We start from the raw sequence: 23,598 nt of genomic DNA, 5'->3' as shown, positions 1-23,598 counted from the left end.
ATTTAGGATAAATCAATTTGTTTAGATAACTTAAAGAGACTATATAATAAAATATTTTAAATCAAGTTATTCCTTACTCTTATCATTCACGTTTCTAATACACTTCAGGATGCAAAGTCTTACAGGTAAATTCATACTTTATTATTGATCCAATGTGACAAATATTATCTTATTAAAGATTCAATAGTTATATGATTACTTGTATTGTGATCTTCTGCAGCAGATTGGGACTCAATAAAAAAATGTTTTCTTTTTCTTTTTCCCAAGAATGAACTATATTTAGAGAAAACTCCTCCAACTCTATCAAAAAAAAAAAAAAAAGAAAAAGAAAAAAACAAGTAATAAATGTGAGTTAGTACTGAAACAGAGATAATTTAAGATTCAAATTTCTTTAAATTTAAATAAAAGCATTCTTCAATATGTAAAATCTACCATTTACTTATCATTATTATGCTTCCTGTTCACATGTATTAAAGGTTGTAACAACAATGAAAATATTTCACTTATTTAGTAGGAAAAATATCCAAATAACAAAATTTACCCACCATCTTTAATTCTCAGCTTAATATATTCTTCCTCTGATATTATCAAAGGAAGTGTGGTAGTGGTACATTGCTGTAGCCATGAAGAGAACACACTTTTTACATCTTCTTCACTTACATCTTTAGGCTGCCAGAGAAAAGGGAAGAACAGTAATGAATTATCCAAATACCTAAATTTAACGTTAACATCCTTAGTTTAACGCCTTACATTAATATGTAAACCTTGATATGGCTGATGGACCTTAAGCAAGCTTCTTAACCTCTCTGAGCCTTGCTCACCTCATGTGAGAACCATAAGATGGTATCCATTGGTAGGAGACTGGGGAAGTAAATCACGGTATACCCATTCTACAACAGTGTGGCAAAAATAAATGTGCTAGTTCAAGGTGCAAACCAGTCTGGCATGACCATTTATTATCTGTGTGACTGTGGGCAAATTAATGAAACTGTCTGAACCTCAATTTTATAATCTATTAAATGGAGCAACTAAAAAGAAACAACTTAAACATTAAAAAAAAAAAAAAAGCAAACCTTACCAAATAAAACCAGGAAGGATGTTCATATTTAGAGGCACAGATCTGGGAATTGATATTACAGCCCAAGGAATACACTGAAGCTGGAAGAAACATTTACACAAGTGGCAAAGTTTTAACACTCCCTACCTCTAGGACCAGTGACACATATACCATAATTTGGCTCACTGGATGGAAAACCATTCCAACTCCATTCTCCCTTGCTTCCCTCTATTAAAGAGGTGAGAAAGAAAACTCTCCAATTCCCAGAGTGGACCTGTGTGTGCATATGTGTGCACATACATGTGACTCCCTTCTGACCAATAGTGTGCAATCAGCAATTGTTGAGAAGGGCCTCCCTTCCTAATTAAAAGGTATACAAACCTTGCAAGGAGGTTTTTGCTTTGTGTCTTTCCTTCTGCCAAGAACGCATATGTGATGCCTATACGTACAGCAAATGCCTTGCATCTAAGAGGAGGAAAGTTATAGGCTAAGGATGGCAGAAAGACCAAAGGAGCCTAGGTCCCTGATGATATGGTTTAACCACCTATGAGCTCCTCCAAACTTCTCTGTACATAAGAAAAATAAATTCTTTGTATGTTCAAGTCACTTTTCTTTGTTTTTCTGTTAAGCAGATTGTAGTACTGTTATACCCAGTAAGTGTAACGTTAATAAATTAAGAGGTATAAAGAAATTCTGAGAAAAACACTATTAATTTTTAAAGCTTTTAATTTAAGTTTTTAAAACCTACGTGAAGACAAAAACAGGAATACACAAAAGTTCATATAGGAAAGATCATTAATATCTGCCTAGGAAAATAAGCCTCTATTCATCCAGAGTCAAGCTTAGCTCTGCTGATTAAGCTTGGTTTAGAACTTGATCACCACAAAAGCAGGCTAAACTAAGTACAGGCATCGCTTTCCCATTCTTAAAGATCACAGAAACCATCTGTCACTTCTTTCGATGTTATTGGGCAATGGGATTAAAGACCTAAAGGAAGTCTGAAAATGAAAATGAAAACTATTTAAAACCAGGTGCCTGGCTGGTTCAGTTGGTAGAGCATGAGACTCCTGATCTTGGGGTCATGAGTTCAAGCCCCACATCCACTGTAGAGTTTACTTAAAAAAATATATTTAAAATCAAGACCTGAAGAATCAGAAAGCAACTCACAGTTCCTCTAGAATCAAACATGTTTAGGTCCTAAGAGATATAATCACCCCAGAGACACCTGCCAACATCCTAAAAGTTCCACTAAAATATGCAACTCAGGATTAAAAAAGGAATTCTGCAGTAAGAGCCTCATACTGAGACAAAAAAAAAAAAAAAAAGTCAAATGTCTGTACACAAGACCTAACTTTTGAAAAATACAAAGATCAGTTAGCTAAAAAGTTAAAACTAGAAATCACTGTGTACAGTTCTGCCAATGTGTTAAATGTTCAGTTCCATACTATTGTGGAAATGGCATTTATTCTATTTATTTTTCTCTTCTCCAGTACATAATAGAAGCAATCTTATCTGGGGTTTCATCAAAGTTCTGTTAAAATGGCTCTTCCTGGGGCGCCTGGGTGGCGCAGTCGGTTAAGCGTCCGACTTCAGCCAGGTCACGATCTCGCGGTCCGGGAGTTCGAGCCCCGCGTCAGGCTCTGGGCTGATGGCTCGGAGCCTGGAGCCTGTTTTCGATTCTGTGTCTCCCTCTCTCTCTGCCCCTCCCCCGTTCATCCTCTGTCTCTCTCTGTCCCAAAAATAAATAAACGTTGAAAAAAAAAATATTAAAATGGCTCTTCCATGCTATAATGACCATCATGATCCTAAAGACCCAAAAGGACCATTCAAATAATCAGAGAAGGATAAAGTCATGTTTGGAAGTTTCAAAACCTAGAAAACAGTAATTTTCCTGGATTGTAGTGCTCTGAGAACTGGTAAACTAAACTGGTACAGGTGATAATACTCTATTAGCGAGCAGTCTAGCACTCTTTTGGTTGCAATATTAACGCTGTAATATGGGAAAATTTTTAAAAATTACATGAATATAGTAAAAATACCTATCTTCTAAAAGCCAAATTATCAGGGCACCTGGCTGGCTCAGTCAATAAAGCATGCAACTCTTGATCTTGGGGACATGATTTCAAGCCCCATATTGGGTGTAAAGCTTACTTAATAATAAAAAAAAAAAGCTAAATTATCATATTTGCATTGGCACAATATACATAATATGTGTGTTGCTTACTAAAGACTTCTTAGTTTCTCGAAAAATTAAACACAGAATTACCATAAAATCCATCAACTCAACTCCTAGGTATATACCCAAAAGAACTGAGAGCAGAGACTCAAACAGGTTCTATAGCAGCATTATTCACAAGAGCCAAAAAGGTAGAAACAATCCAAGGGTCCATCAACAAATGAATGGGTAAACAAAATGTGGTATATACATACAATGGAATATTATTTACCCAGGAATAGGAATGAAGTTCTAATACATTCTATAACATGGGTGAACCTTGAAAACATGCTAAGTGAAATAAGCCAGACACAAAGGGCAAATACTGTATGATTCCACTTATACGAAATATCTAGAATAACCAAATTCACAGAGACAGAATGTACATAGGGTTACCAGGAGCTGGGGGAGGACGGGATAGGGAGTTATTGCTTACTGGGCACAGAGTTTCTGTTTGGGGAAATGGAAAAGTTTTGGAAATAGATGTGGCAATGATTGCACATTACGAATGTAATTAATGCTGAACCGTACACTTAAAAATGGTTAAAACAGCATTTTGTTATATATATTTTACCACAAAAAGACTTCTTCACCCTTCTAGCAAAAGGAAATACAACATTCTTATTATTTAGCCAAAGTATCTCATAAGATGTGTAAAACAACTGACAAAACATAAATTTGAACTCACTAAGTTTTCTCTAGGTTGTAATTTTAGAGATCTTGGAATTTTAGGGGTAATTTCCACTGGAGTTATTCTGACTACTGCATGCATTTCTATATTTAGTCTCTTTCTCAGGTCATCTGGAATCTGAAATATAAAAATAAATAAAAATATAAATATGCCTAAAACTTGATTTAAAAATATTCCACAGTGTAAATATTGGTATTAACTTTCATAAACTCGGGTAAATTAATGGGTAAGTAAATTGGCGTTATCATGATTCAGAGAGTAACCAGATGGATGTTCAGGTATTGTTGTATTACAAACATTTTAGTTTTTCCCCTTCATTTCTTTCTTCTCACACCCTCCTCAGAATGCAATCCATCAGCTGTGCTCTCTTGAGTCAAGCCTGTGTGAGTACGGGATGGCACCTGCTGCCAGTACCACCACTGTTCAGTGCCCACGGCTGCCAACCTTTAAAGTGGAGTGGGAAGCGTGGACTCCCTGCTGCTATCTTATATGGTCTCCAGGCCTTTACCTGGCACTTCTTCACCCCGTACTCACCACATATTCATAAGGAAAAAAAAAAAATATTCCCACCACGTGGCAGAACCATTCACAGAAGGAAAGTCCTAACAAGTTCAGTGTTAGACATTTTTTATTTTGAAGATGTAGCAGGATCTCTTAAACTGGGAGTTTAGAGCTAACAGAAAATAATGAGCTGATGGTCTAGAATTTTAGAAAATGATATAAGCCAAAGAGATTAAAACTTTGTAAGTTGCCAGCACAGAGGCCATATGTGAAACTGGCAGTAAAAGAAATCTACAAAGATGACCCCCTTCCTTTCCCATTTTTCTTCCCTAACAATTTCCTCCCTTTATCACCATGAAGTCTCACTTTACAATGCTCAAATTAAGTTCAAGTAAGAGGGGGCTAGTGACTCATTTCACATAAATGAAGCATCACTACCTGAGGCCGGGATGAGAAGAGGAAACAACAGCTGCTCTCCTCTCTCCACCAACCCCCCCACCCCCCATCACCTCCCCGCCAGGCCCACAGTTAAAGAGCTGACCTCATCAGGGTAAGCAGCTTCTGGACACATTCCCATCCTGGTGCCAGCTCACACCGTGAGTATCTCCCTACCTGGGCATTTCCCCCAACATATAACAAGTCCCTCCTCTGCTTTCAGGAACTGGGGAACAAACCTTTGGCAGGTATTAAAAATGTAAGGCTTCATGGGGCATCTGCGTGGCTCAGTCAGGTAAGTGTCCGACTCTTCATTTTGGCTCAGGTCATGATCTCAGGGTTCGTGAGTTAGAGCCCTATGTAAGGTTCCATGCTGAGAGTGTGGTTTTCCCTCCCCCTTTCTCTCTCTCTGCTCTTCCACTGCTCATGCATGCACGTGCCCTCTCTCAAAATAAATACTTTAATTATTATTATTTTTTTAATGTTTTATTTATTTTTGAGACAGAGAGAGACAAAGCATGAGCAGGGGAGGGTCAGAGAGAGAGGGAGACACAGAATCCGAAGCAGGCTCCAGGCTCTGAGCTGTCAGCACAGAGCCCGATGCGGGGCTCGAACTCACGAACCGCGAGATCATGACCTGAGCCGAAGTCAGAAGCTAACCGACTGCGCCACCCAGGCGCCCCCTCAAAATAAATACACTTTAAAAAAAAATTGTGAGGCTTTGTAGGGCACCCCAGGCTAAGCATGAACTCTAGAGCTGGCACACCTGGGCATAAATCCTAGTTTTATTTACTGTGTAACCTAAGGCAAGTAATTTTTACCTCTCTAGGCCTGTAACTATCTAAGCTTATAGCTGTCCAAGTTTACTTAACCAGAATATACACAATCTTTACCCAAACAAGGACTTTACCATATAATCAGAAATGTGCCCCTGCAGGGACTTTAGACACCACTTCTTATACTGATTTTCAAATTGTATATAAAATATTATTCTAACTCAGAATTTGGAGAATTTCAAGCAACATGAAATTGCTTTCTCTCAAAATTTATACTAACCCAGACTTTCCCAAGATGAAGCGCTTCTATGTCTTTGGTGTACTTTATGGCATTCTTCAATTCCTCAAGTCCATTCCAGACAACCTTTAGCACACAGGACTTAGCAGCTTCTTGACTATGGTCTGAGCTGATTTGTTTTTGATCTAGTGGTTCTGATATCTGCTTCCCTTTTTCAGGTGACAGGATATTTTGTTTTGTTTTACTTTGCTGTTGCTTTGGAGAAAGTAGCTTAATTAGCTTTCCATAGGTCACAGTAAAGCTGGGCTCCACATCAAAATATTCCTGGTCCCATGGAAATACATGAACGGCATAGTGTTTGCGAAACTCAGAAGTTGCTGTGGCATTACACATACTGGGAGGCTGCGATTTGCACACTCTAAAAATATTGTCTAGAGGAACGACTTTGGACTGCATATTTTTGAATGCATTCATTTCAGTTAAACCCCAAGATAGCTCTTGTTTCTTCTCAGACCCAAAAGAAAAAATGCTTCCTATCAAAGTCCATAAGCTTGGCACGGATGGTGAGTCAACTGTAACTTCTGTTTTATTAGACCTATTGTGAAATTTCCCATGTGCATTATCTGCTTTTGAAACTGTCTTCTCTTTGGCCTGGCGGGTCTTTGGCTGAATAAGGAGTGTGGTGTCAGCTTCCAGCCTTCCATAAGCAGCAGCTGGAATCAGTGCAACTGTGTGGAAAATAAAGCTCATTAGTACGTGTTCACCTCTGCTATGGATGCATTACCATGGAGTACAGTGGAAAAATACAATAACACCTACCAATTTGGATGAATATGTAAGTTTGTTGATCAACCCAAACAGGAAAAATGGCTTTCGGAAAAACTATTCGAATTTGATCTAGCAGATGCTGTTCAAGGGAAGCAGCATGCAGTTCCTACAACCAACAAACAAACAAATCAATTCACTTCATGTTTAGTCCATTCTGTGTCTGGTAAGGAAATCACAAGTCATTCTTATAACTCGAAGCAGCTCAGAATATATAATGAAGCTCAGAAAAGAGAAATCTAGGGACACTGATATTTTGGCTTCCAGTTATGGAAGGAGTAAGTCACAGGGCTAAAAGGTACAGCATAGGAAATATAGTCAGTGGTATCATCACAGTGTTGTATGGGGACAGATGGCAGCTACACTTGTGAGCATGGCGTAATGTACAGAGATGTTGAATCACTATGTTGTATGCCTGAAACTACTGTAACATTGTACGTCAACTATACTTCAATACAAACAAACAACTATTTTGAAGCAGTTTAACCTTAAACCGGGATAATTCTCATTGTGTTTTCTTTACCAGTATCTCCCAATCATCTGCTGATAGGGGTTCCACCTCCACTTGTTGACAAGACACCACATGGGAGCACAGCTTGAGAAACACCTGGAATAAATAAAAAATGTAAAACTACTTTTAAAATATTTTTTGTAAAAAAAATTTTTTTTGCATCCCTAGAAAAGAAGAAGTTCTCTCTTTAGGTAAATAATAAAGTGTAAGTGAGTGAATGAACGAGTGTGCGTGCCTGTGTGAGTGTGTGCCTGCCTGCACTGGGTGGACCTTCATTTGACAAATATTTATTAAGTACCTATTCTTAGCTAGGCCTTCATATACCCCAACATTTTAGGAAAAATTGTTTCACAACTAATTATAGAAAAAAAGAAAATACACCCTAGCACAACAGATTTTAAAAAAATAAAATAAAATAAAGATAACCATTAACAAAAGAAATGTAATTTAAAAATGCGAGAAGGGTGCCTAGGTGGCTCAGTTGGTTAAGCATCCGACTTCGGCTCAGGTCACGATCTCACAGTTCGTGAGTTTGAGCCCTGCATCAGGCTCTGTGCTGATGGCATGGAGCCTACTTGGGATTCTCTCTCTCTCCCTCTCTCTTGGCCCCTCCCCTGCCCATGCTCTCTCTCTCTCTCTCTCAAAATAAATAAATAAACTTAAAAGAAAATAGAAGAAGAAACAATGTCATCAAGTCATGGCTTAATTTAGCATATACACACTCTATTATTTCTAGAAGTTTTAAGACTTTTAGTTTTATAACTAACCTGCATGGTACTTCTAGAAAAGTCTAGAAAAGTAAAAAAAAAAAAATAAAATAATGCTCAGAGATCAGAGAAAATTATTTAGAAGTATAAACATTCACAGCTAAAAGTAAAGTAAAACAAATATACCCTCATTCCAGTCTACAGATAATATGAAATGCCAGTGTGTCTTTTGGGGTGCCTGGCTGGCTCAGTCAGAACATGCAACTCTTGATCTCGAGGTTGTGAGTTCGAGAAATAAATAAATAGAACTTAAAAAAAAATAAAAAGATGGGGCACCTGAGTTGCTCGGTCAGTTAAGTGTCCAACTCTTGATTTCAGCTCAGGTCATGATCTCACCATGGTCATGAGCCCTACATCAGTTCATGAGCCCTGCACTGGGCTCCATGCTGACAGTGTGGAGCCTGCTTGGGATTCTCTCTCTCTCTATCCCTCCCTGCACTCACTCTCTCTCTCTCAAAATAAAAGAAAAAAATTTAAAAAAAAGAAAGAAAGAAATGTTAGTGTTTCAAGAAGCTGCAATCTACCACCTAACTTTCTTTTCCCTTTCTTTAGGCATTTCTGAGGATTGAGGAGTAAAATCCAAAGCCACCAAATGTTACATGCTCCAGTTAACCAGCCCTTCCCTTATTGCTTCTGCGGATTGGAGCAGAATTTCCCCCAAGTGCCTCACCCTCAGTGAATTTCCCGTTAGTATTTCCCCATACACCCTGTTTGAAAGGGGCGATTCCAGGGAAGCACAGAGCAGCTCCCACCCACCAAGAAGCTAGAGTCCTGGGTGAGCCAGTTCACCTTGTTCCTATTCTTTGGGAGACAGTGACTTAGTGGTATTGCTACAATATAGAAGATCTGCAGAAAATCAGGTAAAAGTTCATTCTGAAGCAAACAGGCATTAGAAACCAACAGGCCTGTTCAGAGGCAGATGAAGACATCAAGATCAGGGACAAGAAGCTGGTGTTTCTCTCTGGAAAGTACCACATATTCTAAGAGAGCAGAACTTTAACTTGCTGTGCAATCCTGGGCAAAATGTTCTGTCTCCCTAGGTTTGTAGAGCAAGGAACCAAAATTAGTGATGTCTAAGTCACTCTGGTGCTAAAGTTTTAAGATTCTAACAAAGACTTAGGGTAAGCGAAGGACTAATACTAGGACTATGGATTTCTCATTAGTGGCCTTTTCTCATTATCAAAAGCAAGCATGAACAAAATTAGTCTATTTTCAAAACAAGATAAAGAGATGTAACATTCTCATATACTGTTATGGGAAGCTGGTAATAGAATGCAGTTTAGCCCCATCTATCAGAATTTTCAATGTGTAGCCCCCCGGACTCTGTAAGTCAATCTGTAATGTTTCATTCTATACGGATTCAGAGATGTTCAATGCATACTGTAGTATGTGGAAAGGTACCTCTGATATACTTTGTGGGGAAAACTGCAGAAAATGTGTATGATTAAAAAAAAAGAAAATGTGTATTCTTCCTTCCCTTTCCTTTCCTTCCTCCCATTCTTTAAATCCTAAAGGTGTACTAAGATCCCAACATACAGTACACATTCATTCTGAGGCTGGGGTTAGAGAAATCCATTTTTTTTTACTTTCAATTGTAAATATTTGCAATGAATATGTATTATTTCCATAGTTTAAAGTATTCAGAAGGACATAAATTGGTGAATACAATAAAATGAAAAACTAGACGTAAGTCCTTAAGCTTTGAGGTTTACAATTAAATTCATAGGCAAGACAAAAATAGAAAAATAACAACTTTTTTGTTGGATAGATTTTTGAAAAATCAAGTATGACTCTGGAAGGTTAGAAGATTTGCTGGAAGTAAATGAAGTCTAGTAATAGTAAGTAAAACTCAATAATTCATAAAGTAAAAATAATTGCACACAAACAAAATTAGGGAACCTGGAAAGTGAGTGAAATAGATAGAACACAAAATCAACTAGGGAGCAGAATACAAGATAAAGATTTAACAACAGAGCTTACAGTCAACTTGCATATCCTGGACTGGTTATAGCAGCACACAAGTTAGGTGTCATCTCACCTCCTTAAAAAATTAATTTGAATGTTTACTTTCCATTGTTATATTATGTGACATCAGGAAAAAGTTACAGTCATCACATTTTGTACTCACCTGGTCCCCATTTGAGAGTCCAAGTTTCTGACCAAGTTGTCTGTTAATTTCAGCCACACTGTCACCTTGATCACTAAAATGCCTGCCTTCTACCCAGCTCAAGAATGCAGGCTGATGACCCCAGGCCACTTCTATAGCTTGATTCTATTTATTAAAGAAGAAAGGAGGTGTATGAGAGTTTTTGTGTGCTTTTCTGTATTCACATTAAAGATAAACTATAATTGCAATCCACACATACAAAAAGAGTTCTATAGATAGGCGATAGGTCTTGGTTATGCACATCAGAGCATTTAAAAAACTATAATCATTTCTAATACCCAAGACTGGTGATGCTGTGGGTAAAACCAATACTCTTACATTCTTATGATGGCAATACAAATTGATTCAACCATTCCGGAATTCAAAATGGCAACAGGTAGCCAATGAATTTATATAAACTTTGAGCTAGATGTATATATTTGAATATTTATTCTGAATTAATGATTGACAGAAGAAAACCACACCAAAACATATCTCTCCAATATTTTCTGTAACAGTAAAAACTTAGAACTGTCTCAAATATCTATTAATAAGAATATCATTAAATAAGTTACAAATTTACCATTTTGGTAAAGCATGAGTCAGTAAGTAGAAATATATCATGATCATTAAAAATATAACTGGGGCGCCTAGGTGGCTCAGTCAGTTAAGCGTCCGACTTCAGCTCAGGTCATGATCTCAGTTTGTGGGTTCAAGCCCCATGTCGGGCTCTGTGCTGACAGCTCAGAGCCTGGAGCCTACTTTGGATTCTGTGTCTCCCTCTCTCTCTGCCCCTTCCCAGCTTGCACTCTGACTCTCTCTCTCAAAAATAAATAAACATTAAAAAAATTTTTTTTTAATGTAACAGTATATTTATTAAAGGGGAATAAATGCACATGGTAAAACCACAAAAATTACAAAAGCATAAAACATGAAGGCAGGTTCCTGTTCCCAGAGGTAATTACTATTAGCAGCTTCTTATGTACACTTCCAGAAATTTTATATTATGCAGCTTCATAAATAACTTTAAGCTTTAGAACTAAGAAATTTTATGTGCAAGTAATTAAATCAAAATATAACATGTATTTTCAGGGCGCCTGGCTGCTCGGTAGGTGCAGCATGTGACTCTTGATCTCGGGATTCTAGGTTTGAGTCCCATGTTGGGTATAGAGATTACTTAAAAATAAAAATATTTTAAAAAATGTGTTCTCAGGATGCCTGGGTGGCTCAGTTAGTTGAGTGTCTGACTTCAGCTCAGGTCATGATCTCATGGCTCGTGGGTTCAAGTCCCTCATCAGACTCTATGCTGACAGCTCAGAGCTTGGAGCCTGTTTCAGATTCTGTCTCCCTCTCTCTCTGCCCCTCCCCCACTCCTGTTGTGTCTCTCTCTCTCTCTCTCTCTCTCTCTCAAAAATAAACACTTAAAAAAATTAAAAGGACTTCACTGATAGCCATGAAAACTTACCACTTCATGACATTTTAGTATTATTAAAGTCATTTATTAATATTAAAATTAAGTCATTGATGCACTGAATTGTTAAATATTAAATTCATTCATTTCCATCAAATCTTACTACCTCAAAACTGGTTATAGGCTGCTTATTGTGCTTCTTTCTTTTTTTTAAATATTTCATTTTTGAGAGAGGGCACGGGCGGGGTAGGGGGAGAGAGGGCAGAGGATCCACAGTGGGCTCTGTGCTGACAGCAGCGAGCCCCATGTAGGTCTTGAACTCAGAAGATCATGAGCTGAGTCGAATCTGACACTCAATTGACTAAGCCACCCAGGCACCCCTACTGTGTTTCTTTTTATTTTTATTTATTTTTTTTTTTTTATTTTTTTTTTCAACATTTATTTATTTTTGGGACAGAGAGAGACAGAGCATGAACGGGGGAGGGGCAGAGAGAGAGAGGGAGACACAGAATCGGAAACAGGCTCCAGGCTCCGAGCCATCAGCCCAGAGCCTGACACGGGGCTCGAACTCACGGACCGCGAGATCGTGACCTGGCTGAAGTCGGACGCTTAACCGACTGCGCCACCCAGGCGCCCCCCTACTGTGTTTCTTTAAATAGGAAAAATTTCAAAGGATTTTGAGGCAATATAATGTACTTTCAACTAACCATGTTATTAAAACTTTTTATACAAGAAAGTCATCGTGTATCTCTTAATTGTATAATTTTTCTCACAATTCACAGGATAGCCTAACTGTTCTTGCTGATGCTAAGCACAGTGTAATAAAGTATACAGAGCACTGGACTGGAGTCAAATTCCAGATTATTATGTCAGCTGTAAGTATGTTAGCTCAGGTTACAGGGTGAAGATGACCAACTCCCTGGGTGTTTTCCACAGTTTCATCAGTCAGTGGCATATAATCCAGATCAACTCTTATTTCATAAGAAGAAAATTTTATTTTTTTAAATGGGGCAGGTTTTAAATTTATTTATTTTTAAGTAATCTCTACACCTAATGTAGGCCTCAAACTCACAAGCCCGTGATCAAGAGTTGCACACTCCACCGACTGAGTCAGCCAGGCACCCCTACAGAAGAAACTTTTAAAACTAGAGATGTTAAATAAGGAGATGCAAAATATGGCCTCAAATATCAAAAATGAGAATTCTACCAACTCACTGGAAAAGGGAAAAACTGACTTTATTAAACAGGAAAAATACTTCAATTATTCCTTTGGTCAATGTGTAATAACCAGCTCCATAATCATAATACACGTTCAGTTGGATTTTGCAAACTAATATTGTGAGTCCATTTTCATGTAAAACATTTTCCACCTGAACTGCAGAACCACTGGGCACTCAGGTAAAGAGAAGAAACCCACAGACTGGAAAGAGAGGAGCCCCTCTCCCAGGAATTCAATCAGTAAATATCTGCTTTTGCCATTACCTGTGGTATTGGTATAATCTGGAGGGAACTTTTCAGGTGAAATCACAGGTAGTCATGCCTTAGGACTGGCCAGATTTGAGGCCTAGGTTATCTTTTGCTAACACAAAAGAAATGACAAGTCTGTACCTGGCCATTTCCGGATGGCCATTTAGGTTTATTTGTTTGAATTCCGTGTGGATGTGAATCCTTTCCCCCATTTCAGCCGTCACAGCAAGCACTGAGCCTAGCATACAGACAAAATAACTCAGGTAAAGCAATGGTTCTCAACGCAAGGGTGATTTTGTTTCCCAGGAGACATCCGGCAATGTCTGGAGACATTTTTAGCTGTCACTGCTGAAGAGGAGAGATGCTACTGGTATGTAGGGCCTAGAGATCAAAGTTCCTGTAAACATCTTACCATACCCAGCACAATCCCCCATAAGAAAAAATTATCCAGCCTAAAGAGCCAAGATTAAAAAATCCTGAGTTAAAGCATCTACTGGGTACCCAGTCCTGAAATAAGAACTTGGATAAACAAAACAATACTTGAAACACAGAGCATGACAAGTGAGATGTGTCACATAAACAGAGCAGTGAAGTTTTGAAAAGGAGACACAGGTGAGCAACAGAGAATCTGAAAGCTAGGCAGAGGAGGTAAGATTGATTATGCTCAGTTTTTAAAGTCATGGAAGGAGGGAAAACATTTTGGGAAGAAAGAATAGCACAAATACACAAGTGGAAAGGAGCAGGGTTATGGAAGAAACAGTGCTGCACACTGAGTGAGAGACAAGAGGACAAATTAACTGTGTGGAAATACCAGCCTAGGAGTGCCAGTGAGTACAGAAATGGCCTAGATACCCAACGTTCCTTTCACCATCAACAACCTAGGAATCTGTAACAGTGGGTCCCAATTCTTGTACATCCAAATAGCCCAGAGTTACTTTTTAAATTACAGATGCCTGAAGTTCACTCCCCAAGATTCTGATTCAGTAGGCCTGAGGAAGGAACAGAACATTCGTATTTTTAAAAGCTCAAGGTAAGTCTGACACAGGCCAGAAGGCCATTGTTCTGGCCCTCTTCTCATTTCAACATTATAGATATTATGTACTCCATGCTTCAACCCAAATAAAATAATTCAACCCATTAACTCCCAACTCATGACTTTATGCTTTAATAATTAGCCATGCCCTCTAGCCCAGTAATTCTAGGGGGAAAATTATCCAGAAAAAATTACAGAGAAGTAAAGTGAAAAAGTAGGATACTTAAAATTATTGTAAACTATTGGGGCACCCGGGTGGCTCAGTCGGTTAAGCGTCCGACTTCAGCTCAGGTCATGATCTCGCGGTCCGTGCGTTCAAGCCCCGCATACGGCTCTGTGCTGACCGCTCAGAGCCTGGAGCCTGTTTCGGATCCCTCTCTCTCGACCCTCCCCCGTTCATGCTCTGTCTCTCTCTGTCTCAAAAATAAATAAACAAATGTTAAAAATTTTGAAAAAAAATTATTGTAAACTATTAAATATTTCCTGCATGATCAGTCAGTGCTGGGTACCATGCATCCACGATTTCTGAGGATTTCAAATATCCTATCCTTCTGCCCGCATAAGCACACTCACACTTGTAGACTATGTGCCTCTATTTCTACTTATGAAAATACGGATGCTGTCTCTGCCAGTGCTTAGAAGGGCAACTGACGACAGAGTTTCAAGCAAACCTACCTCTGTACTTCCAAGTATGCATAATTCTACTGCACATTCCTGGTACACCTCGGATGGGTTCCGAGCATCGGCGACACAGGGAAGAACCTTCATTTTCTAACCTACCCTGCTCAGGGAGACGGTGCTTAGTCTCTGTTAACGTGCCCTTCACTTAACAGGGACTCTGCAAACCAAATCTGCCCCTCCCTCTGGAGGCCCGGACGGCAGTCGGGCAGGCACCAGGAAATCACTAGCAGGAAAAACATTCTTGAAGGTAATAAAAATTACCGACTTCCCAGGAGCCTTTCCAAACTGGAGTGAGGAATATTTCCCAAAGCACACGTAGAACACTAGGATGATTGAAAGCCCACTCTTAGCGAGTGAAAACACCTGGAATAGGGTAAGTTTAAGGCCCAGTGCTGCACCAGACGTGGTGTGGGCTGCAGAGTGTGCCCCCCGCGGGCCCTGCCCTCGAGGGGCCTTCAGTCTGGCCTCGGAACGGCTCGGCGGAGACGGAAAGACAGCCCGTTCCACGCCTCCGGGAGAGGCCCGAGCCGCCGCCGCGTCCCTGAAAGACCTTGACTCGGTCCGCCCCCAGGCTGCCGACCAGGTGTCCCGAGTCCGGGCGGGGGGCCCACGTCCAGGGCCGGCGCCTTACCTGCAGCAAGTGAAGCTGGGCCACGAGACGCCGCGGCAAGTGGAGGAAGCAGTCTCGAACGTTGGTGAAGACCACAGTCACCGCTACCCCACCACCCTCCGCACCCGCCAGGCGATCGCCACCCCACATGGCCGGCAAGCACAAATTCCTCCGAACGTACGCTCCAGCGGACTCGGGCCACTGGGCCTGCCGAGTGTGTCAGAACAGGAGAAGATCGATCGGCCCCGCCCCCTGAGGCCACGCCCCTCTCGCCTCGCCCCCGTACCCAGTGGGCATGCAAGCGTCTCCAGCTCTCCGAGGCCTCTCCGCCGGTCCGCTGGAGGGCGGCATCTCGTTCACCGAAGTCACACTCACAGGAAACGATGCCCGACGCTATCGATTCTCCAGCCAATCGTGGCACGCCTTGACCTATCTCCCCCTCTTATTGGGTGAACGGGAGTGCGACGAGACGGATGTTGTCGTTTTTGCAAGGGGCCAAGCCATCAAGATGGCGGCTAGTGGCGGGGAGCTTGGAGGTGTATTTGATCACCATGTCCAGAGGGCTGTATGCGACACGCGGGCCAAGTATCGGGAGGGGCGACGGCCTCGTGCTGTCAAGGTAAAGTGATTTCGGTTTCATCCTTTGTCCTTGAGAGCTTTATTTTCGCTGTGATCCCACATCCCAGCATATGTAAATAAAGGTTTGAAAGGCTGCGATCCTATCCGTCACTCATTGGAGATGGGTATGAGAATCTCTGGTACTCAAGTTACCAAAGATTCTCAAGAACCCTTCGGTCAACTGCTAGAACGTCAGCCCCGCAAACACAGTGCTTTGTGTTAGTCATTGCATCTTTCGTGTTTACAATAGTGCGTGGTGCGTGGTAAGCACTCAATGAATATTTGTTCTCTCTTCGTAGTAACTTCTCCCAAGCCAACTTCTGGAAAACATGTCGATTGAAGAAAATTTATTCTTTAGTTAGATTCTCGTGGGGTGAATTTACTTTTTTTTTTTCTGCAGACAGGTTGAACAGAATGTTTCTTGTTTTCAGAGGCTTTTTTTTTAAAGCTTTTTTACTTTAAATATCAGTGTAAGTAATATACAGTGTTATGTTAGTTTCAGGTGGGCAATATAGTGATTCAGCAATTCTGTATATTACTCAGTATTCTTCATGATAAGTGTACTCATTAACCCTAGAGCAGTTTTTAAAAATAGTTTTGTCCTAGGCTTTTTGGAGAAGTATATTTTTATGTGTTTGCATTTCTTTTAGGTATATACAATCAATTTGGAATCTCGGTACTTGTTAATACAAGGAGTTCCTGCAGTGGGAGCGATGAAGGAATTAGTTGAGCGATTTGCTTTGTATGGTGCAATTGAACAATATAATGCTCTAGATGAATACCCAGCAGAAGACTTTACAGAAGTTTATCTTATTAAATTTATGAATCTACAAAGTGCAAGGTAATTTGCAAGTTAAGCATAAGTTTTGTCTCCCCCATCCCCATTGCTATCATTTTGGCCCTGGTTTTCCCTCATTTATACCTGAATTACCCAATAACCTAATATTGCCCTGTATTACTCTGGTCTTACTCTAGTCTTAAGTGTTAGCCTTATCAAAACACTATTCACATTGTGTCATTCCCATGCTTAAGAATCTTCTGTCGTGTATTGTGGTAGATTAAAAAATGGGTTTGGAGTTAAGTTTTTGAGCTCCACTGCTTACTAACATCATGACTTTGGACAAGTTGTTTAACTTCAGTAAGCCTGTTTTTTTTCCATTCTGTAAAATCTGTATGGTAAAAGGACCTATTTACTGAAGTTGTGTGAGGATAATGAGATAACCTATGTAAAGGGCTAAGTGTAGTGCCTCCTGTTCAGAATGCAGTAAATGTTAGGTATTGAAGTTCTTATTGTTATGCATCTATGTGAATTGACCCCATTTTTTTCAGTCTTCTCTGTAACATAAATTCTTCTCCAATAAGGCTGAAGTATGAAATGCCTTACCTAGTTTTATGTTGACCCCATTCTTGTCACTAATTTGCTCCAAGACTCATCCTTCTTTGGCTGTTGCCATTCATAGTTTCTCTATTGTATTTTTTAAAGATTTTAAGTAATCTCTATACCCAACATGGGGCTCAAACTTACAACCCCAAGATCAAATGTTGCATGCTCTACCCAGCTAAGCCAGCCAGGAGCCCCATCATTCATATTTTCTTTCTGTACTACAAATAGCACTTGCAGCCTGCCACAAAAGCAATTGATTTTATGTGGTTGTATATTATTCTCAGTTTGCTCTTATATGTAATCTCACTTCCCCTAATCACTTCCCCCTAGCCTGCTCTTCATGGTCAGGGAAACATATTTGCTAGAACTTTTGCACCTCCCATAGCACATAGTACATTATGTGAAGTTCAATATCTTGCTTCGAATTGTAGCTCTACAAACCAATGTGAGTATGGCTAAGTTATAAATCTTCCTAGGCCTCAGTTTCATCATAGGGTTTTTATGAAGTATTAATTCAGGTGAAGCATTTCAGGCACTGCCTGGTGCATGAAAAATATCAGTATTTTTATCATTATCCCTGGGCACAGAAGTACTTAAATATTTATTGTAGTATAATGCCTGGCCAGTCATAAATGTTTAATAAATATTTTTTGAATACCATTCTTTGACTTTGTCATTGATTAGTTACATATTCAGCATTTACTCAATTACTGAAGATTTTATAATTATAATATTATTAATTTTTATATATGAATCCCATCATAGGAACAAAACTGTGGTGAAAAGACTAAACTGGGTATGAGCTAACTCTTAAGGGCCATTTAATTTAACACAGAGAAATCTGTATTTCATGACCATAGATTGTGTACCTCAGGTTAACTGCTGGGGATCCTAAGTTGGTTAAAGGGGGTCTGGATATGTGCGGATGACTTAGCTCAAAACCTGTTAGCACTATAGAGAGTTCTAAGAGTATTCCCTACATCAGTAGAATCAATACCATCCATAAGGAGAACATCTTAATTCCCAACCCATAGGAAGTATATACACATAACAAAAGCTGAACTTTACTGTTTAGATCAATGCACTGTATCCTAGTTCAGCTATTATCCTAAGTAAGTCAAGATTAATAAACCATGCTATCATGTATTTCTGTTTAGGACAGCCAAGAGAAAAATGGATGAACAGAGTTTCTTTGGTGGATTGCTTCACGTGTGCTATGCTCCAGAATTTGAAACAGTTGAAGAAACTAGAAAAAAATTACAGGAGAGGAAGGCTTATATAGCAAGAACTACTAAAAATAAAGGTATGGAAAGCCTGTTACTAAACACCTTCAATGTGTAAGGCACTCTGCTAGGTATATCATCATGGAGCTCCCAGTCTGGTGGGAAGAGAGGCAAATAAATGATCACAATATTTAAGAACTCTGCAGCACTCTTATGGAATATGGGCTGGAAAGGGAGAGATGTTGGTTTGTGGAAGCCTTCCTATAGGATGAGAGAGGTGGCTGAGTTTTGAAGGAGTAGACATTAGTCAGGAGGCGAGAGGAAGAGATGGAAAGGTCGGCCAGGTAGAAAGTTTAAAGGTCCAGAGGAATAAATGAGCAGTATGCGTTTGAAGGAACTATGAATAGTACAGGATAACTGCAACACAGGGATTGCAGTGAGAGGGAAGATTAGAGGACAGGAACTGAATCATGAAGGGCATTGTGTCACAGGCTGCGGAATTAAGGTTTGACCTAAAGGCAATGAGAAACAATTATGATTTGCAGACCAGTTACCAACTGCTAATCTAAAACTGCTAATTGTGGAAAAGTTCCACTTTTGACCAGCAGCTGGCCAGGTGCCCCATATGCCCAACTGAGTTTCCCTAGACACAAATTCTAGGTGCCTGGAATGGAGCCATGGGCTTTGGTACATGGACTGTAGGAACAGAGTACTAAGAATTGGACTGAAATAATGTGTGTGGTCTGAAATCTGAATAGTACTGGAAATCCACATTACTAAATATCTACCCTTTAGTTGAAGGACAAAGTAATTGTGCAGACACCTATTGAATATAATGAGTGATTGGGGAAAGGGCAGGTGGCAGAGGTGAAGAGAGATAGAAGGTAGGAAGACTCTTGGAAAACTTACCTTAAAATTTGGCAAGAGAGCTGTTGAGAGTCCCTGATCGCTTGTAGACAATGAACTTTTAACCTGTGGGATATGTGAATAGCTCCAGGAGAACTTATGTTTGTGTGCCAAATAAAATTACAAAATATGGGTCCAGCCTGTTGCCTCCTTTAAAAACAAACAAACACCAACTAAGCAGCATGATACATTCATGTAGTAGAATGCTCCAAAGCTGTAAAAAAAGGAGCATTCTATGTAATGACCTAGGAAAAAAAATCTCTAAGATCTACAATTAAGTGGAAAACACAAAGGTGCAGAGAAATGGCTATTATGGGGAAAAAAAGAGGAGTAGGCAGGGGGAAGAAAAGTAAGACATACTGGACAGATAAATAAGAAAGTAAGAATGGGATTACTTATGGGTGGAGGGTGGAAACCAGGCATATAGGGGGTAAAGACAGTGTGAAGTGTGACACTAATGTACCCTTTATACTTTTTAAACACGTGAATGTATTACCTGCTCAAGAAAAAAAAATTTTCAGGGTAGCATTTGTTAACATTTTAAAGTAGTGTTTGTTTTTAAAATCACACATTTGTGAATAATGAAAACAGTAAACAAACCATTTTTTTCCTCTTCTCTCATCTTTTAAATTGTAACATAAAGATCATTACGTGACAAAGAAGAAACTGGTTACGGAGCTTAAAAACACACAAGATTTTAGACAGGACTTCCATTCAGAGACCTCTGGATGTGCAGCCACATTGAACACTTCTACTGGCAACTCAGATCCTTGTCTTCCTTATTCTTGTGAATTGCCTTTATGTTATTTTTCCTCGAAATGTACATGTTCATCAGGGGAGCATATGGACAGGGCATCAAACTTCTCTCAGGATGGTAGAAACCATGAAGAAACATTGGAGCATTGTATGCACAGTGACTCTTTGCAGAAAATACGGGTGAAACCGTTTAAAAATTCATCGGCCTGCCCTGGCGCACAGAAGGCTATTACTTCTTCAGAGGCAGTTGACAGATTTATGCCTAGGACAACACAACTGCAGGAGCGGAAAAGAAGAAGAGAAGATGATCGTAAAATTGGAACTTTTCTTGGAACAAGCACGAGTAGTGATGAGGTTATGATTGGGCCTCTGTTACCAGACTTACCCAAAGTAGATATGCACGATGACTCGTTGAACACGACAGCAAATTTAATTCGGAATAAACTTAAAGAGGTAAGATCATTTTTAAAAAAACTGTTTTGAGAGATCATTTGGTTATAGGGCTAACAACTAAATGGAGATTTGTGGCAACTAAAGTATTGTCATTAATTTTTTTTGTTTTCAGTTTTTTTTTTATTTTTTAAAAAAAAAAATTTTTTTTTTTCAACGTTTATTTATTTTGGGACAGAGAGAGACAGAGCATGAATGGGGGAGGGGCAGAGAGAGAGGGAGACACAATCGGAAACAGGCTCCAGGCTCTGAGCCATCAGCCCAGAGCCTGACGCGGGGCTCGAACTCACGGACCGCGAGATCGTGACCTGGCTGAAGTTGGACGCTTAACCGACTGCGCCACCCAGGCGCCCTGTTTTCAGTTTTTTGATGTGTTTTTCTATAGTTCCTGTTGAATTAACTGAATCTGATGAACAGAAAAGTATGTGCTTTGATATCATTAGCCTTTGCTTTAAACAGTGAGCAGAACAGAGGCGCCTGGGTGGCTCAGTCAATTGAGCATTTGACTCTTGATTTCAGCTCAGGTCATGAACTCTTGGTACATGAGTTTGAGCCCTGCATCAGGCTCTCTGCTGTCAGCAAGGAGCCTCCTTTGGATCCTCTGTCCCCTTCTCTCTGCTCCTCCCCCACTTGTTCTCTCTGTCTCAAGAATAAACATTAAAAAAATGAACAGAACATATTCTACGTCATTCTAGATATAAAACATAAAAGCAGTGGTTTCAGTCCGTGAGATCAATCTGTGGGAGTGGAGCCCAGGCCCTCTCTTTTTAAAGCTCCCCAAATGGGGGCGCCTGGGTAGCGCAGTCGGTTAAGCGTCCGACTTCAGCCAGGTCACGATCTCGCGGTCCGTGAGTTCGAGCCCCGCGTCAGGCTCTGGGCTGATGGCTCAGAGCCTGGAGCCTGTTTCCGATTCTGTGTCTCCCTCTCTCTCTGCCCCTCCCCCGTTCATGCTCTGTCTCTCTCTGTCCCAAAAATAAATAAACATTGAAAAAAAAAATTTTTTTTAAATAAAAAAATAAATAAATAAATAAAGCTCCCCAAATGGTTCTATTATGAGTCAAAGTACAGAATTATTGTGTTGAAGGAAAACTTTTTCTCAAGTTCAGTGTTCTTACAAATTACATCAAAATGGTTTTTGCTTCTTTGATAAAGATAGCCATAGAATGAGGTGAGATGATTCTAAAGACTAGGCCCTAAGGTCTGCATTTCAAAATGTAAACTTCTTAAATAGATTACAACTCAACTGTCCTAATTAAGTACTAATTTTTTTACATATTTACATAATCATTTTCCATTTTCTAAGCACAAATAAAAGAAAGCTAACGTTTGAGTTAGCTTTTGAAAGATAGCTTTTTGTGGGGTAAACCTTTTATAAATCAAACTGAGGGAAAACAACCTTCTTTTAAACTTTAACTCTGGAGGTTCAGAAAGGGCTTTTCACGCAGTTGTAAATGTATTTTACAATGTGATTAAGGGAATCTAAGGTAGCTTCATTTATTTTATGTATATGTTTTTACCTGAAAATTACTATCTGATTAAGGATGAGGGCTTATGTTATAATATTAAAAGTCTGTGAACACAATTTCCATGCTTAAGCCTCTTTTTAAATGTTTGAGTTTGTGCTGGCCCTTTTCTTCCTTCAGATACAGTTGAACTGAGGCATAGATGCAGGTACATAGCTCCCTCAGCCAGAAATGAGTATATTTTCAAGAAAAAAGTTGTTAGGTCCAAATCCTAAGTAAGGAGACAATAGAACAACAAAATGGAGAAATACTGAATACAACTTACACAGTTTCCAATAATTTTACATGTTAAGTGAAGACTGTCTTACTCTGCTTTAACTCATTGTCAACTCTTTTTCCAATGATGTGTTTGGTTTCACTTCCCTAGGAAATTGAGGATTATACCATTTTCTACTTATTTCTCCAATTTTTCATACTCCCCCCTCCCCCCCCCCAAGCCTCCATGTCTGTAAATACATCAAATGTTATCAGTGTTTCAGGTTACACAGAATGGAGATCTCTGTGTCTATAAAATAGCAAGTGACTTCACATCTATAAAGGATTGTTAGAGTATATGTTTACTCTTATCCCCTCAAGTTTTTTTTTTTCTTGTTCAATGGCTTTAGAAATTTTACTCCCATCGGTGTTTGGACAGAAAACTTTGTGCGTAGACCATAGGCTGTAACCTGAAATTGGGCTAACTGCCTTAAATGTGACAGCAAGAATTGAACTACTAGATGTATCTCCTACCTCTCCTAATAATTTATTTATTCTTGTACTATAAAAACTAAGTTTTGATGGTTCTCTTCTTTTTAAACTAGGTAATTTCATCTATGCCAAAACCTCCAGAAGACAAGCTGGAAGATGTACATACAAGTCGTCCGTTAAAACAAAGAAGAAGAATATAGATTGCCAGCAGCAAATTATATTTTCTAAGGGACTATTTATCTTTTATTTTTTAGCCTATCATTTTAATTCTTTAAGAGATTTTACTGCTGGTATTTTTTAGTGCACTCCTCTTTGTGATACCATTCAAGCTATTGTATCTAATGAAGGTTCATCTTTTAAAATTAGCTTATCATTCACAGAATACATGTCAGCCAAATATGTTCCTTAAAAAAAAAAAAAAAAATTAAAGTTTTCCGGAAGCTCCATCCAGTGACTTTGGTTACATTTTATTGGCTAAAACTGGGCACATGGCTGTTCCTAACCGGGAAGGTCTGGAATGGTGAATGTTTTAGGTTTCCAACTTCTCTGGTTGAGGAAGCAGGAGAAAAGAGGGTTGTGAAAGTATTTCCCACAGGGGCCAAGGTCGTTGGCTAACTTAAAAAATAAAATTAGTTTATCATTACTTAATATTACAGAAAGTGTTTTTCTATTATTCTCACTTTGCAA

At 39.4% G+C, this 23,598-nt stretch overlaps 3 protein-coding genes across 7 annotated transcripts in view; 1 reads left to right on the top strand and 2 right to left on the bottom strand.

Moving 5' to 3' along the window:
• PEX1 (peroxisomal biogenesis factor 1) overlaps nt 1–15,587 on the bottom strand; it is a 61,825-nt gene extending 46,238 nt beyond the window's left edge. For 2 of the 5 annotated variants that reach the window (XM_040472688.1, XM_040472686.1), the window contains exons 1-8: nt 15,386–15,582; nt 10,145–10,288; nt 7,262–7,345; nt 6,733–6,847; nt 5,956–6,641; nt 3,961–4,080; nt 546–669; nt 200–300 (exon numbers count right to left, since the gene is read on the bottom strand). In XM_040472688.1, the coding sequence (XP_040328622.1) occupies nt 200–300; nt 546–669; nt 3,961–4,080; nt 5,956–6,641; nt 6,733–6,847; nt 7,262–7,345; nt 10,145–10,288; nt 15,386–15,514 (1,503 nt within the window). In that variant the 5' untranslated portion in view covers nt 15,515–15,582. Of the gene's footprint in view, nt 1–199; nt 301–545; nt 670–3,960; nt 4,081–5,955; nt 6,642–6,732; nt 6,848–7,261; nt 7,346–10,144; nt 10,289–15,385 lie in introns of all 5 variants that reach the window. The other 3 variants (XM_040472690.1, XM_040472689.1, XM_040472687.1) reach the window with 3 other exon arrangements.
• A 235-nt stretch (nt 15,588–15,822) lies between these two features.
• Nucleotides 15,823–23,566, top strand: RBM48 (RNA binding motif protein 48). The gene is made up of 5 exons (XM_040472691.1): nt 15,823–15,983; nt 16,633–16,823; nt 18,524–18,669; nt 20,139–20,704; nt 23,025–23,566. Exons 1-5 carry the CDS (start codon nt 15,873–15,875, stop codon nt 23,109–23,111), a joined length of 1,101 nt encoding a protein of 366 aa, XP_040328625.1. The 5' UTR covers nt 15,823–15,872; the 3' UTR covers nt 23,112–23,566.
• Nucleotides 20,419–23,598, bottom strand: part of LOC121028747 (EF-hand calcium-binding domain-containing protein 1-like) — a 27,286-nt gene continuing 24,106 nt past the window's right edge. Inside the window, exon 6 of the mRNA XM_040472696.1 lies at nt 20,419–20,527. Within this exon, the coding sequence (XP_040328630.1) occupies nt 20,489–20,527 (39 nt within the window). The 3' untranslated portion in view covers nt 20,419–20,488. The remainder of the gene's footprint in view (nt 20,528–23,598) is intronic.

Source organism: Herpailurus yagouaroundi, unplaced genomic scaffold, assembly GCF_014898765.1.
Source record: "Herpailurus yagouaroundi ecotype Mexico unplaced genomic scaffold, PumYag 100, whole genome shotgun sequence".
In the NCBI taxonomy this organism is placed as follows: domain Eukaryota; kingdom Metazoa; phylum Chordata; class Mammalia; order Carnivora; family Felidae; genus Herpailurus; species Herpailurus yagouaroundi.
Note: the sequence above shows the minus strand (reverse complement) of the source record. Positions and strands in the feature narration are given on the sequence as shown.